Source organism: Aspergillus versicolor, assembly GCF_001890125.1.
Source record: "Aspergillus versicolor CBS 583.65 unplaced genomic scaffold ASPVEscaffold_9, whole genome shotgun sequence".
NCBI lineage: Eukaryota > Fungi > Ascomycota > Eurotiomycetes > Eurotiales > Aspergillaceae > Aspergillus > Aspergillus versicolor.
Window position 1 is genome coordinate 1,037,539 of NW_024467532.1, and position 12,758 is coordinate 1,050,296.

At 49.7% G+C, this 12,758-nt stretch overlaps 6 protein-coding genes across 6 annotated transcripts; 3 read left to right on the forward strand and 3 right to left on the reverse strand.

The window, feature by feature from the left end:
* Positions 1-285: 285 nt before the first annotated feature.
* On the reverse strand, positions 286-1,818 carry ASPVEDRAFT_32121 (uncharacterized protein; the record flags this gene model as incomplete). Its single annotated transcript, XM_040810563.1, has 1 exon — positions 286-1,818. The coding sequence occupies one exon, from the start codon at positions 1,816-1,818 to the stop codon at positions 286-288; it is 1,533 nt and encodes a 510-aa protein (XP_040671527.1).
* A 1,562-nt stretch (positions 1,819-3,380) lies between these two features.
* Positions 3,381-4,527, reverse strand: ASPVEDRAFT_138040 (uncharacterized protein; the record flags this gene model as incomplete). The annotated part of the gene is made up of 2 exons (XM_040807452.1): positions 3,381-4,292; positions 4,342-4,527. The coding sequence occupies 2 exons, from the start codon at positions 4,525-4,527 to the stop codon at positions 3,381-3,383; spliced, it is 1,098 nt and encodes a 365-aa protein (XP_040671528.1).
* Positions 4,528-5,556: 1,029 nt separating this feature from the next.
* ASPVEDRAFT_138032 (aspartate/glutamate racemase family protein) lies at positions 5,557-6,297 on the forward strand (the record flags this gene model as incomplete). Its single annotated transcript, XM_040807451.1, has 1 exon — positions 5,557-6,297. The coding sequence occupies one exon, from the start codon at positions 5,557-5,559 to the stop codon at positions 6,295-6,297; it is 741 nt and encodes a 246-aa protein (XP_040671529.1).
* Positions 6,298-6,529: 232 nt separating this feature from the next.
* ASPVEDRAFT_32124 (uncharacterized protein) lies at positions 6,530-7,312 on the forward strand (the record flags this gene model as incomplete). The annotated part of the gene is made up of 2 exons (XM_040810564.1): positions 6,530-6,630; positions 6,787-7,312. The coding sequence occupies 2 exons, from the start codon at positions 6,530-6,532 to the stop codon at positions 7,310-7,312; spliced, it is 627 nt and encodes a 208-aa protein (XP_040671530.1).
* A 1,251-nt stretch (positions 7,313-8,563) lies between these two features.
* On the forward strand, positions 8,564-9,999 carry ASPVEDRAFT_894920 (uncharacterized protein; the record flags this gene model as incomplete). The annotated part of the gene is made up of 2 exons (XM_040818628.1): positions 8,564-8,915; positions 8,971-9,999. The coding sequence occupies 2 exons, from the start codon at positions 8,564-8,566 to the stop codon at positions 9,729-9,731; spliced, it is 1,113 nt and encodes a 370-aa protein (XP_040671531.1). The 3' UTR covers positions 9,732-9,999.
* Positions 9,857-12,654, reverse strand: ASPVEDRAFT_64728 (putative C6 transcription factor). Its single transcript, XM_040815746.1, has one exon. It carries the CDS (start codon positions 12,552-12,554, stop codon positions 10,146-10,148), a length of 2,409 nt encoding a protein of 802 aa, XP_040671532.1. The 5' UTR covers positions 12,555-12,654; the 3' UTR covers positions 9,857-10,145.
* Between the last annotated feature and the right edge of the window lie 104 nt (positions 12,655-12,758).

Sequence of the window (12,758 nt, forward strand, 5' to 3'; positions counted from 1 at the left end):
CGGAGGAGTCCTAGGGCAATCCCTACGGCAGGAAGTTACACTGCAGATGCGAGTATGCGACATTAGGGCTAGCGCAAACCCGGCTAAACCATCTATATTCAAGTCCCAACTAAATAAAATTGATTGTTGATGGCGAAAATGTCTCAGTAGGCTATAATATTGGCACGCATGTTGAATGTGGGATCAGTACGCTTAGGTGTTATCCAAGGTGAGATGCTAGTTATTTTAGGATAATGCCTACGGCAATAGAATCCCTGAGCCACGAAATATATTTGGATCTAATTTCTAAACCGACAGCCCCGCTTCTTGCAGCCACCGTTGTAAATCGAGGGCAGAACTGTCTCCATAGAGCTGCCGCACCACGTCGAGAGGCAGCATCGTCTCATGGTGGGAGCCAGTGCGAACTGGAATATTGGGAAGAGGGTCTAACCGAGCTAGTCGTGCTCTGTCTTCGTTTCCATTGATCAAGAACCTTCTGCAAACATATGCCTCTACCAAGTAAGTCTCGGGCTTTTCGCTGGACTGTCGAATCTTGCTGAGCACCCCTTGAGCTCTAGAGTAAATGCGTCGTTCCGCAGAGTCATCAACACTGATGATGAGACGGCGAGGCTTCCGCTTCTTCAATGCCTTCTTGGACAAGTTGGCCTTGTTGGCTTTGTCAGATTTTGGAGGTACTAGTTTTGGACGTTCCACGAGAGACAGCCTGATTGCTTCGTATACATAGAACAGATAACCGAGCTCTCCAAGATTCGAGGGCCGTTCCCTGGTCGGGATCATCTCGTAGAATCGTTTCCAGCACCCGTCTTCTTCGGAGTCCAATGCGGTGAGAATGAAATCCAACGACGGAACTTCTTCATCTTGAATTGCTGTTCGAATTAGAGCCGCAGCTGGATTTGTCCTTGATGTTATGCCAATACCATAGCTGGTCCTGTCGCGAATACCTCGTTGCTCAAGCCCATCTCTGATGGCTTCCACGAAGGTCTGACCGATCTGATCGTGTCGTTGGTCAATTGTGTCCATCCATTGCAATGCTTCAGTGTTCGAACACAGCCTTGACGCAAACGTGGTGGCTACTGTATGGAAGTAGTGCCAGCTGGGGACGTCAAGTTTTATTTCAATTCGCTGTCCAGAACCCTGCTCGCAAGCCCTTAAGATAGTCATGGCAGCAATATCCGCGATGGCGCTTGACGCGCGAGCAATATAGTCCAGTTCGTTGTATGTAGGGATTGAATTCTTGAGTAGATCAACATCAACACGACCAGTTTCCGGACCCCTGGCACTTATTTCCAAAAGTCTTGTAGTGAAGAGACAAACTCCAGAAACGATGGATACTTCTTCAAAGGTTGGGCCCTCCTTGGTGAACAGGGTATCACCACATTCGAGACCCTTCCAAGACGTTTGTAGATACTGCAGAGAGGTAAAATCTGCCTTTGGGAAGTGAAATTCAATTGACATGAATGAGTTCCAGATGTGGCTGTGAATAGGCTGCGCATCAAATGTTTCGTCGACAACCATAGTGGTTTCCCCAAGCCGCATTACAGCTTTGCTCTCATCCTGGGCTGTGGTTTCTTTTTCTTTTATGACATGAGAAGCGTTAAGTAGCTGGCCAAGCCTAATGGCACCTTGTATGCCCCTAGACAGGTATCTGAGGTCGTCTTCCTTATGTTCGTGGTCTTTCAGGGCACGATTTGTGGACAGCATGTAAAACCTGGAGCCATTGCGAGGTTCGTCGTTGCGGAGAGGAATTTCATCAAAGCGAATTGAAATCTTACCATCCTCTGCTATCAGTAGGTTGGCGATATCGGTTGGTATAGACATATCTGCGAAGAGAAACGTAGGCTAGAACATCAAGTAATTGAGATTGGAATGACCAAAGTTCCGGCTGCTTCCCGGGCAGTTTCAATTGTCTTTATCCATTCGCGTGCATTCGGACGTCACAAGTATCGAGTGATGGTCCCAATAATACCGCATCAGTAGTGTGAATGAATAATCTCTCATGCAAAATTGAATCAAGGGAGGTAGTCTAATGACATAGGGTATGAAGTAGCACATACTTGCCAGAATTTGCAGATTACCTCCCGTGTTGCGGCCATTCCAAGGTGAAATTGAATACGGCCAATAGCCCATCAACAGGCATCCACGGATCTTCCAACTATTATCTATCTTCCCTGCATCTAAGAGATTTCGTAGTAATTCTTGAGCAGGGGATACTTGGAGTAACCATTGCCTCCAGCGCAACCATGAAAATATACGGGGCTGAATCGTCGGTTCGGAAGCCAAATTCCCCTGCATTAAACTTAATTGGCTGTATCCAATTCAGGAATGCGCATATGCGAGCGACAAATGGAATTGGGGTGGATATTCAACCCATGGCACCCAGGCTGAGCCATCCCAATGCAAGGCTGGGAAGCAGCAGGGCACAGGCAGGTGCATAGAGCCAGGTCGCCCGAATATCGGTCTGACGAGCGATGTAGCACAACAGAATATAAGAATGTCTGATTGAGATGCAGTGTGCAGAGAAAGCTGCCTTGGACTCAGCCAGCCACAAGAGCATATCCCGGGAATATCTTCTGCTCAAGTGTGCATTTTTACAGTGAATTTCACGTCTCATCCATCTTGCCTATGGCTGGTCCCATCTTTCCAACGTCGCGGCTGACACTTGTTTCTACACGGAATTTAGATAGGCAGTAAAGCAAAAGGAGCTCTTCATCATAAGCTCTATGGACAGGCCTGTCTTTTCCTTAATGCTTGTCTCAATTCAACATCCACCCACTGAATAGAGAGGCATGACCCCTAACATGCAAATAATGTGACTCTCAACAACATTTCGGATGACCACCACTTGCAATAGAACATGGATCACTGGGGCAATGGATCAAATCGAAATCAAACTCAATTGGCTAAACAGATATGTGCTCCACTACAAATACCATGGAACACGATCAACATGTTGGGTCATTGTAAGTATGCTGCTTGCACCTGCGGTTTCCTCGCGTCGCGTCCCAGATCATAAGGATCATGAAGGGGAGTGTAAAACGAAGAAAATAATAGCTAGGGTAAATTTATAACCGCGTATAAAATTGGATCACAAGAACCTTGGAATCGACCTCCGTAAAGAGTAAGGAACTTATGAATGGACATAGCAAGGGCATCAAAAGTTGGAAATATAAGATTTCAATTAAATGTAGAACTACTCGAAAAGATCCAAATTTGCTTAACCTTCTTTAGCAGAGTAACATGTCGATTTAAAGTCTCTATTCAAGTGTTACTTTATGGAGGCTGCTTAGCTGACACCAAATATCAAGTCATCCAATCTACCTGGAAGAAGCCATGGTGAGGCCAATGAGGAAGACTGACAAAGCCGAAAAGGATGATCTCATTTAAGCAACAGGAACAGCCGGGGGCACTTGTTGTCCATCTCCATATTCAAGTGCAACTCTCTTCTCAATCCAAGCACCGGCAGTCATGTTCGGCTCCCACTCCAAGGTGCGCCACTTTCCAATTTCTTCACATCCTGGAATTGGCTCAATCATCACTTCGTGCTGAGGAGTTCCATAAAATGACATGGAGAAACGCTCAACAACGGTGTCTTCGTTTGCTGCCTCATCACCATATTTAAGATGGATAGGGGCAGAGACGTGGTGCAAAGCACTCTTCCACTTCCCGTTGGACTGCTTCTCCAGCAGGTCACCGACATGGACAATCATGGTACCGGGCTTTGGAAGTACAGGCCGGAAGATTCCCGCCTTATAATCATGGACCTCAAGCCCTCCGACCATATCTTGGAATAGCAAGGTCAACTGAGTGAAGTCGGTGTGGGTGTTCAATCGGTTACTCTCTCCCGACTTTAATGGCGATACAGGCTGAGAAAGATAATACAGCCAGCTCATATGGTTTCGGCTGCGGCTGGGGTCCTGCTGCTTGCCAAGGTAGTCCAGATCGGTGTAGCCCAGGATCTCGCAGAGAGCCCGTAGTACCTGGAGCTGCTGTTGGAAACAAGCGTCCCACCACCTTTCCAGGAAAGCCCTGAATCCGGGGAAGACATCCTCGGGGAGCAGACGGTTCACGATCGACTCCCCGGGGCCACCCTTGGAGTGAGGACTCCCCATTTCAAGAATCTCCTTCTGCTCAACAGGTGCGGTCTTACGCAGCTTGTCAATCTCATTCTTGTCCCACACACCCTGGCTGACAAAGCCAGTTCCAACAGCTGCCCAGCCACGGTGCTCGGCTGCCACGGTGTTGTGCTTGCAAAGGTCCTTGACCTCGTTCGGTAAATGGAAGAATTGCTTGGACTGTAGATCATTAGAAGAGCTTAATTACATGTTTAAGGCTTGACCATACCCAAGAAAACGCTTCATCAACCAGCTTTTGACCAATGCTGTGGTTGGACAGATAGATGAAGCCGTATGTTTGGAAAGCGTCATCAAGCTGGTCTAAGGCATTTTTACGCTCCTGAACGTTTTCAGAAGTAAGAGCCCTGAAATCAATGACAGGGATATTGGCAGGTTCGACGTATTCCTTGGTCATCTTGGAGGATTCTCTTGAAGGACAAACTGAATCAAAAATGTTATACACAACAGTCCAGTCCTGATTCAGGCTCGGGTCAAAGCTATCTTATATACACGAGGTGCCAGTTGCAAATGCAAATAGAAATAGCCATAGTATCACTCTGACGATCGGCACTGTGTAGCCCTCCAAAAGAATTGGAAATGCCACGTCATGAAAGCATCAGGACATGTAATACAATCAACAAACACCGTGCTGGCAATGGCATGTGCTATGCAGACGGCTTCAGGGTGTCCATCTGCAAGGAAGTTTCAAGCTAGGGAAATAACATGTTAATCCGACATTTAGTTCTGAATCTTGAAAGGGTCATCTATCCAGAAGTGTTACGCAGCAGCATATGAACGCATCAATGGATGGAATGTGTTCAAGCAACGCCATCCTGAGGCGGAGGCAATGCTGAAAGAATAAGAGCTCAGGAGGTTTATCTGCAAGGCCGTCCCAAGTTGGGGAAATAACGCGTCGACGTAGCATTCATTTTCGAGTCATGAAGGCATCATCTCTTGGGAAGCGTTACACAGGACATATGTAAGGCTTAACGCAAGTGGCATGCAATCTGGCCCCGACAACAATTGGTCGCTTCCGTCACGCAAGGAAGAAACAAGAATGTAGTCTTCCAGCCAGGGGGTGGATGCCGAGTATGTTGGCTGCCACGGCGGTTGTCACATCCATTCCGTCATTTGATATTGCGCGCGTTCGTAATATAGCTCAGTTTTACCCTGATTTCATGTATTTAGTTGAGCATCTCTGAGATTCGAGCGATCGGGCCTCCATATACACGGTACGAGTCAATACATTCGTGGTGAACTCCGACAAGAAGCTTGCAGTAGAGAACGATTGTCAGGTATCTCTCACTTGCCCGCCAAAGCAGACAGACTCGGGACTTTAACCAGAGTTGAGTTCGCATTGCTGAGGGCAGCCTTCTCAATTGCGTCGCTGAAATACCCATTTTGAGCATTGGCCAGAAGTCAGCTGGTTTGCGTGGTCTTCAATATGCGCATCTCGATCATTCAGCCTGTATCAGCACCAGTCGACCTGTCAAGCGAGGAGCTGGAAGGACTCTGCAAACACGGTATCACCTGCTCAGCCGTCAATGTGAACACTGGCCCAGTCTCCGTCGAATCTCGAAGCGATAAAGCATTCGCAGTCCCCGGCCTGATTGCGGCGGCCCAACGAGAAGAACAAAAGGGAGCTGATGCCATAGTCATCGATTGTTTCGGGGACCCCGGCCTAGATACCCTGCGAGAAGTTGTTGATATCCCAGTCCTAGGTGTGGCGCAGATTTCCATGAACATATGTGCCAGCCTAGCGGATACATTTGGAGTCGTCACCGTCATGAACGAGTCGATTCCCATTGTCAAAGACTCGGTTAAAGCATACGGTCATGAGGGCAGGTTCGTCGGTTGTCATGCGATAGATATGCGAGCGTTTGAAATCAAGGGCGAAGTCAGTGAAATGACGAATAGGTTAGCTGAGCATGCCCTCGCTCTAGTGAGAGATAAGGGTGCACATTCTATTATCCTAGGTTGCACTGGCTTTATAGGTTGTGCTGAAGCAATCAAAAAGCACCTTGAGCTTTCAGGATTCGATGTCCCGGTTGTTGATCCCATGCCTGCAACTGTCTTTTCTGCCATACCTCTTCTCCGGTTGGGCTTAAGGCAGAGCAGAGAAAGCTATCCAAGGAGTACACTTAAGGCGACAAAAGGTTATACAGAGTTTGAGTCAGGATCCTGAGGTTGGATACGGAGTATGGGTGCTTGTTAGCAGATTTCCATATTGAAAAGTGCCAGAAGGAAATCAACTATACCCATTACCGACGGGTTTCACACTTAAACATGTAGAGTGCCTCGTATTCAGGCGTGTGCGGCTAGAACGTTGTCTGGCAAGTTTATATATAATGGGGTACGTATAATGTCCCCTGCCAGGACAGGACAGTAGCACAGGCTTCATAGTTGACATTGGAAAAATGCGTAGCATCCGAAGTAGCCCCAAGCCACCACGAGGCAAGACAGTGATGCTAAACTCGAGAGGACGCAGACGCAAATTGCAGTGTTTGTCATGTTGTCGGTAAGGGCACGAGGACCTTTCGCAAGCTCTAGACCTGTTCTTCTCTACTGAAAGGGTTGAGAGATGGAAAAGCGCCTTGTTTAAAGAGAGTAAAAAGAATCTCACGAACTCGCTGTGCTTGGGACCAGTGGCCTACAAACTCTGGAGTAAATGCAGATTTGCCCTAAAGCCTATTGAGGCTTCTCCTGATGGCAAGCAGCTTAGAGTCCAGTTCTTCCGGTGGAATTATGTCCCACTCAACCTTCCAGGCCCACCGGAGGAGCCTGATAGTACCGGGATCTCGGCCTGCAGCACCCAGCTAGATAATATTGAGATAGGACAGCGTATCCAGTGGGACGATATAATCATCTTTACCACAACAGATCCAGAGAAGCTTCCCCTGCCGTCAATAGGCCTGTTGGATATGCAGTGGGCTTTACATAGACTCAATGCCCTTAGCGGTGCAGCGGACGCCACTGACGCGGACCTGAACTGGAATGATACTATAGGTCTAGGTCCACTCGACGATGTTGGGAAGTATGACGTCGGAATTTACGTAGACCAGCCAGAAGAAGGCGAATGGAGTACGTTTGATGAATGGGAGCAGCTGGAGGCCCCCAGGGCCCGGCCCCTTGCCCTGCGCCTGCGCAACTCCAGTACCCGAGTAGCAAAGCTTGGAAGGTTAATGAATCACGAATTATGATTCAATACTATAAAGTATGAGAAATAGGAAACTTCGCCATTTCCATGGCCCTAGTAAACCTAATCACATGTTCCCTGGAACCATCGCCTTGATCTCAATCTCAACCAGCGTCCCTAGAATCCCCAACTCTGTATGTATAAATTACAGGTATTTAGTATTTATGAGAGAGGGGATGGAATATTGGTTCAGCAAAAGTTAACGGTGTGGGTCATCTTGAGTTTCATGGGTGTATAGATGGGAAGATGTCAAGGTTTAAAAGTGACAGCGGCTCACACCATATTCTCTAGCATGCCGCGCCAGTGCATGATTGCAGTATCCATGCCAAATGTAGCGGGTACAGCAGCTGTCTTGCGGTTTCTGCAAATAGGAACGAAGACGTGGCACCTCTTATCTCTGGGCAAGGGGTGTACTCTGCGGTGGGATTCGCGGCAGACTGCAGTTTTGGCTATCAAGTCTGGTCAAACTCTTTCTGTTTGAACAGGCTAGAGTCGCCGTTCGACAGGTCGGCACCATCGCAATGGTGGAATTTAGGGCTCGGTGCAGCTGTCTCGGCAGCGATGTCGTAACCATGATAGTATTGGAAACAATATACACTATACAAATGTCGAGTAAATTCGAAGGTGCGTGTAGATAAGAAAGTCTACCCAGATACTAGTACCAACCAACCTGTTGATGGTACTATGCAAACACGCAGTCGCTCCAGACCGACAATAAGGCCTTTCACGACTATCGCCCCACGGGGCCGTCCCCGCAGGCAGTGTTGCATTTACTATGTGGCAACATGTGTGGTACTGTGTCTTTGATACCTTACCTTGAGTCACTGAAGTATAAATCCGTGTTTTCGCTCGTCGTGGTTGGTGCCTGGACGGCTTCTGTCTGTGGGACGCCAATACCTACGCAGCGGCTCTGCAGGAACCAGGAACACTGATATCAGGAACGCACAGCTTATTTTCATATGGACGAAATGATTGGCTAGAAGTGACTATGTTCCTGGTATACTTCAGGACGTCCATTCCGCGGCCTATGACGCACTAGGATTATACCATATTCCGGTGGGTGAGGTAACCTGTGCCCCTGTCTAAACTATATAGTTTTCCTTGAATTTTCTGCTCCTTCTTCTCTCTTCTCTCTTCTCTCTTCTCTCTTCTCTCTTCTCTCTTCTCTCTTCTCTCTTCTCTTACTTCTCTGTATTATCTTTTCTATCTCCTCTCTACTCTATCTCCTCTCTACTCTCCTTTCCCTTCTGTATTCATGCTCTGTCTCCCATCATCTCTCTCCTCTCTGTACTGTCTCTTCTCTCTGTTCTCTCTGTTCTCTTCCTTGCATTTTCTCTCGGCTCTCTCGTCTCCCCTCTTCCCCTCTTCACCAAGACTACATACATTCCGCTGCATCATGGAGATCTCTGCCTTCCCAGAGCTTCTCGATACCAACCGCATGGACATCCTCTTCGACATCCTCGACGACATTGTCCCCGAGGACCCTTTCTTCTGGGCCTTTGGAGCCATTGCAGATATCGATTCGCTGGGGTCCTTCTTTGATATGGCCCCCGAAGAACAAAATGACATATCTGATATAACCATCTGGACCCGTGTGCTGAAGATTTGTACGTCGCTATTACCTATATACCCATGTTTAATATGCCCACTAACAGGAGCTAGGGATAACCAGCGCGCAGCTGAACTGTGGATGCGACAGGGCCGAAATCAGAGATAGAAATACCTGCGTCCTCACCGGCAAGTCTGACAATACCGTCCAAGCGGCTCGCATCTGCCGCTTCGAAACGGGCGTAACATACGTAGGCCTAGAAGACTCGGCCATGGACAGCTTTTGGGACCGCCTACGCACGCTATTCACCGATCGTCGAGTCCGTCGCTGGAAGAGGGCTTTCGAAAGGGCCGAGGGCTGTTTTGGGGCTCCCAAGAACATGGTCTGCCTCTCGGAGCCTGCACGCGCTCTATGGAAGCTAGGCCGCTTTGCCTTGAGGCCTGTGCAGAGTCCGGTCCCGCCGAAGAGAAGGAGAAGTCTCATGGTGGAATTTCACTGGATTGGCCTCCGTTCTGATGCAGTGACGCCGCTGGTCAACAAGCGCACTGGAGAGTATATTCGCTCGGGGGATACTTTCACCATTAGAACGGACGACCCTGTTTGCTTCCCGTTGCCGTCTGTGGAGTTACTTAATATGCAATGGGTCCTAACTAGGGTTGTCGGCTTTGCAAGAGCGTCTCTTGGAGATAGGGCGGCATTCCTACTCAATACCATTGATTATGGGCCCGTTGAGGAGATAGAAGATGGAATCATAGAAGATGAAGTCGACCCCGAGGCTGCTGTTGGGTTGTATAATGCCGAGGTAAACTTTGCTCATTTTGAGAGTTATTCGGCGTCTATTGGTGGTCCTTCGTTTGACTATGGGGATGATTGATGAACATTATATGTGGAGTTTGGTTGGCCTGTTAGAAGGATTACAGGGCGTCAGGAGTAAGGATATGGGCAGGGACTGGGATTTGCTTGATATACTGTATTTTGATATCTGTTTGCGGGCTCCGTCCTAAATTATCCTTACTCTGCATTGGCTTTCATTTCTTGTATGCTTAATAAGACAAATTGGAAACAATCTCTACCATATCAATACCTCCATGTCCCACAGCTAAGAATCAGGTAGGAGAGGCTGGACCAGGACATGGAGTCATATGAATCATAAGTAAGATTAGCCCGTGATAAAACAGAGGTAATAGATACAGTTTACAAGACTAATATTGCTGTGATAATTAATGCTTGTTACATGCTACAATTATCCTCCCAACAATGATACAATCTCCAACATACCGTGCTAATGCTAAATATCAAACCCATCCCTCAACCTCGCCAACGCCCCCGAAAGTGTCTCTGCAATTTTCCTCGCCATATCCGACTTCTTCCCTAACAGCCACAACCCCTTGATACAATCCTCCGCCTGCTCAACATTCCGCGCAAAGCCGTGACCATCACCATCCTGAACAAACACCTCTGGTAAGCGAGCCAACTCCTCCGCTGCATCCAGAAATATCAGACCCGCCTTGGTAAACGCCCGAATGGGAATCATAGTCCACGGCTCCGTAAGGAGCGTCCCCTCGTTCACCGCGTGGTGGAAACCAGGCATCTGCGGTACACCGAGGGTAGCATCCAACGTCGCTGGTGTAGCGACGCGCGCGAGATCTGCGAGTTCACCTGAACTGTGTTTGCGGATTTGAGACGCGATTTTGTCTTCCACCCTGCTGGCAGTTTTGTCCTGCGCGCCGAGGCTGTTTTCATGGATGAAGTCGAGTAGGTCTGCGAACATTAATGTTCCCAGGTGCCAATGCGCGGAGATACAAACGAACCAGCCCTGGATGCGCTGGGGGACGGTATTATAGTCGTGGACCATCTCGGTGAAAAAGGCGCCGTGGGTTTTATTCCAGTGTTTGTATAGGGACATTGTGCTGCGGATGATATCTTCGATTATAGTGGGGTGAGCGAGTTTCCGGACTGCGTTTTGGAGGTACGAGACGTGTCGGAAGAGGAGGACTTTTGCGGGGGCGGATTTCGTGATGTCTTCGGCTGCGACGGAGTATGTGCAGGGCCAGTGGGTTTGGGTGGTTTTGTCGAGTCCGCCGGGGACGAAGAGGTCCATGTCCCAGCGGGGTTGAATCTGGTTTTGGATTTTTTTTGTTTCACTTTGAGATGGTGGTGATGGCGTTTCGGCTTCGTGCTGGCACTCTTCGTCTTGGATTACGACCGGCCGCTCGTTCATGGACGCCGAGACCGTGTCGAACATTATGGCCAACCAATACAACAAACTGATTGACGCGCGATCCTCGGGGTCCATGCATGCAATAGCTTCTTTGCTATCTGCTTGTCTACGCAGGCCAGTCTCGACCGCGTCGCATCGGTATTTCAGCGCGTGCATTTTCCGCGCGGCTCGCTCGATGTGAACCGGTGGTCCGTCTTTTTGTAGTATATCTCGGACCCGCAATAACGCCGTGGTGGACTCAGATCGTTGTTCTGTTTCCGCGGATGTATTCTCCTCCTCAGACTCCCACGGCCGCTGCGTCAAAGCGAAGATAAGTTCCGCGCAGGCGACCTGGTAGGACTCGACATCGGCAACATCCTGCAATGCTCGCCGAGCTTGGTCCCAGAAGTGGTTCTGGAGGACGCGGTCGAATTCAGTCGTGCTGCCGCTACTGCTCGAGTGGTCGAGGAATGTATTGCTGTATTTCTCGCGGTGTCGTTGACTGCCCTGTGCCCACTGCGTGGCGAAGGCCATAATGGACAGATGCAGAGCTTTGGACGCGGACCGCTCTTCGGTCTTTGTCATGCTGACTAGCTTGCATGATTGCGCGACGCGGTCGAGTTTTATCGTGCGCTGGTAGATCCGGTTGGACCAAAATGAGCCCCATTCTGGGACTGCTTGTGGGCCGTTGCCCTGCCAGCCGCGTTTGTATGGGCAGGTTTGCTCGGTGACCCAGCAAGAGAGGTTGTGTTCCAGGACGTCGTGGTAGATCTGTAGAAGGTTTGCAGAGGTGAGATGCGAGTTTGCAGCGGAGATCATCTGCTGGTCGATCGAGAAGGGGGAGAGAGATTGCGTGCGGGGGCTTGTCTGTGCTGCTGGTGATTTCTGCGTCCACGGCATCCAGCTGATATCGCTGGAGCTGGACGATGCATACTGCAGGGTGTTATAGGTGAGTGGGGTTTGCCAGGACTGGTGACTGGGAGTTGGGTCTAGCCCGAGGTCTGGGAGCTGCAAGTCTAGCTGCATATTTGGCACGCAGTGAGCGGTCGTTAAAGCGGATTGCTCTGGTTCTTCCTGTGCTGGATGCGGATTGTTGAATGATGCCGGATCAAGGGATAGCAGGTTGTAGTCCAACGGTGCAGCGGCAGCAGGATTGCTGCCCCAGCCAAGCAAATCCTCAGATGGATTGAAGTCGAGTAGACCGTCTAAAGTGCTGATGTCCCCCTGGAGCTGAGGCTGGTCGGCCATCCATGGCAGGATTTCCCTGGTCAGGATATCCAGATGGGGCTGCTGACGCGATGGTTTGAACCCCGACTGCGCGCGCGACCGGGCCCATTCGGTCGTACAGCGTTTCTTCGTCCGGGCACAGTAGGAGCAGGGAGAGCGCTGGCCAGTGGTGGCATCGCAGGCGCGTTTGGACTTCCTGCACTGGTCGCACGAGTGGTTCTGGCGGCGGGTGCGGCCGTGGGTCTGGGTCGGGTGTTTCTGGACAGACATGCCAACGCAGCGATGTTGGCTGGATCGGATAAGATGGATACGGATGAGAACCGATGAGAGCCGATGACAACGGGGAAGACTGCGATGAAGAGGGGAACAGCTGAAGCTCTCGCGCTGTTGGTGACCCCGGATTCCCCGCATTGGCAGCTCACTGGCGCTGATTGGCTGCTGCGCGCGCATCAACAGATCACATTGGGAATCAGG

Excerpts from the sequence above, each read along its gene's own strand:
- ASPVEDRAFT_64728 (XM_040815746.1), bottom strand. The coding sequence starts at position 12,554 with ATGTCTGTCCAGAAACACCCGACCCAGACCCACGGCCGCACCCGCCGC.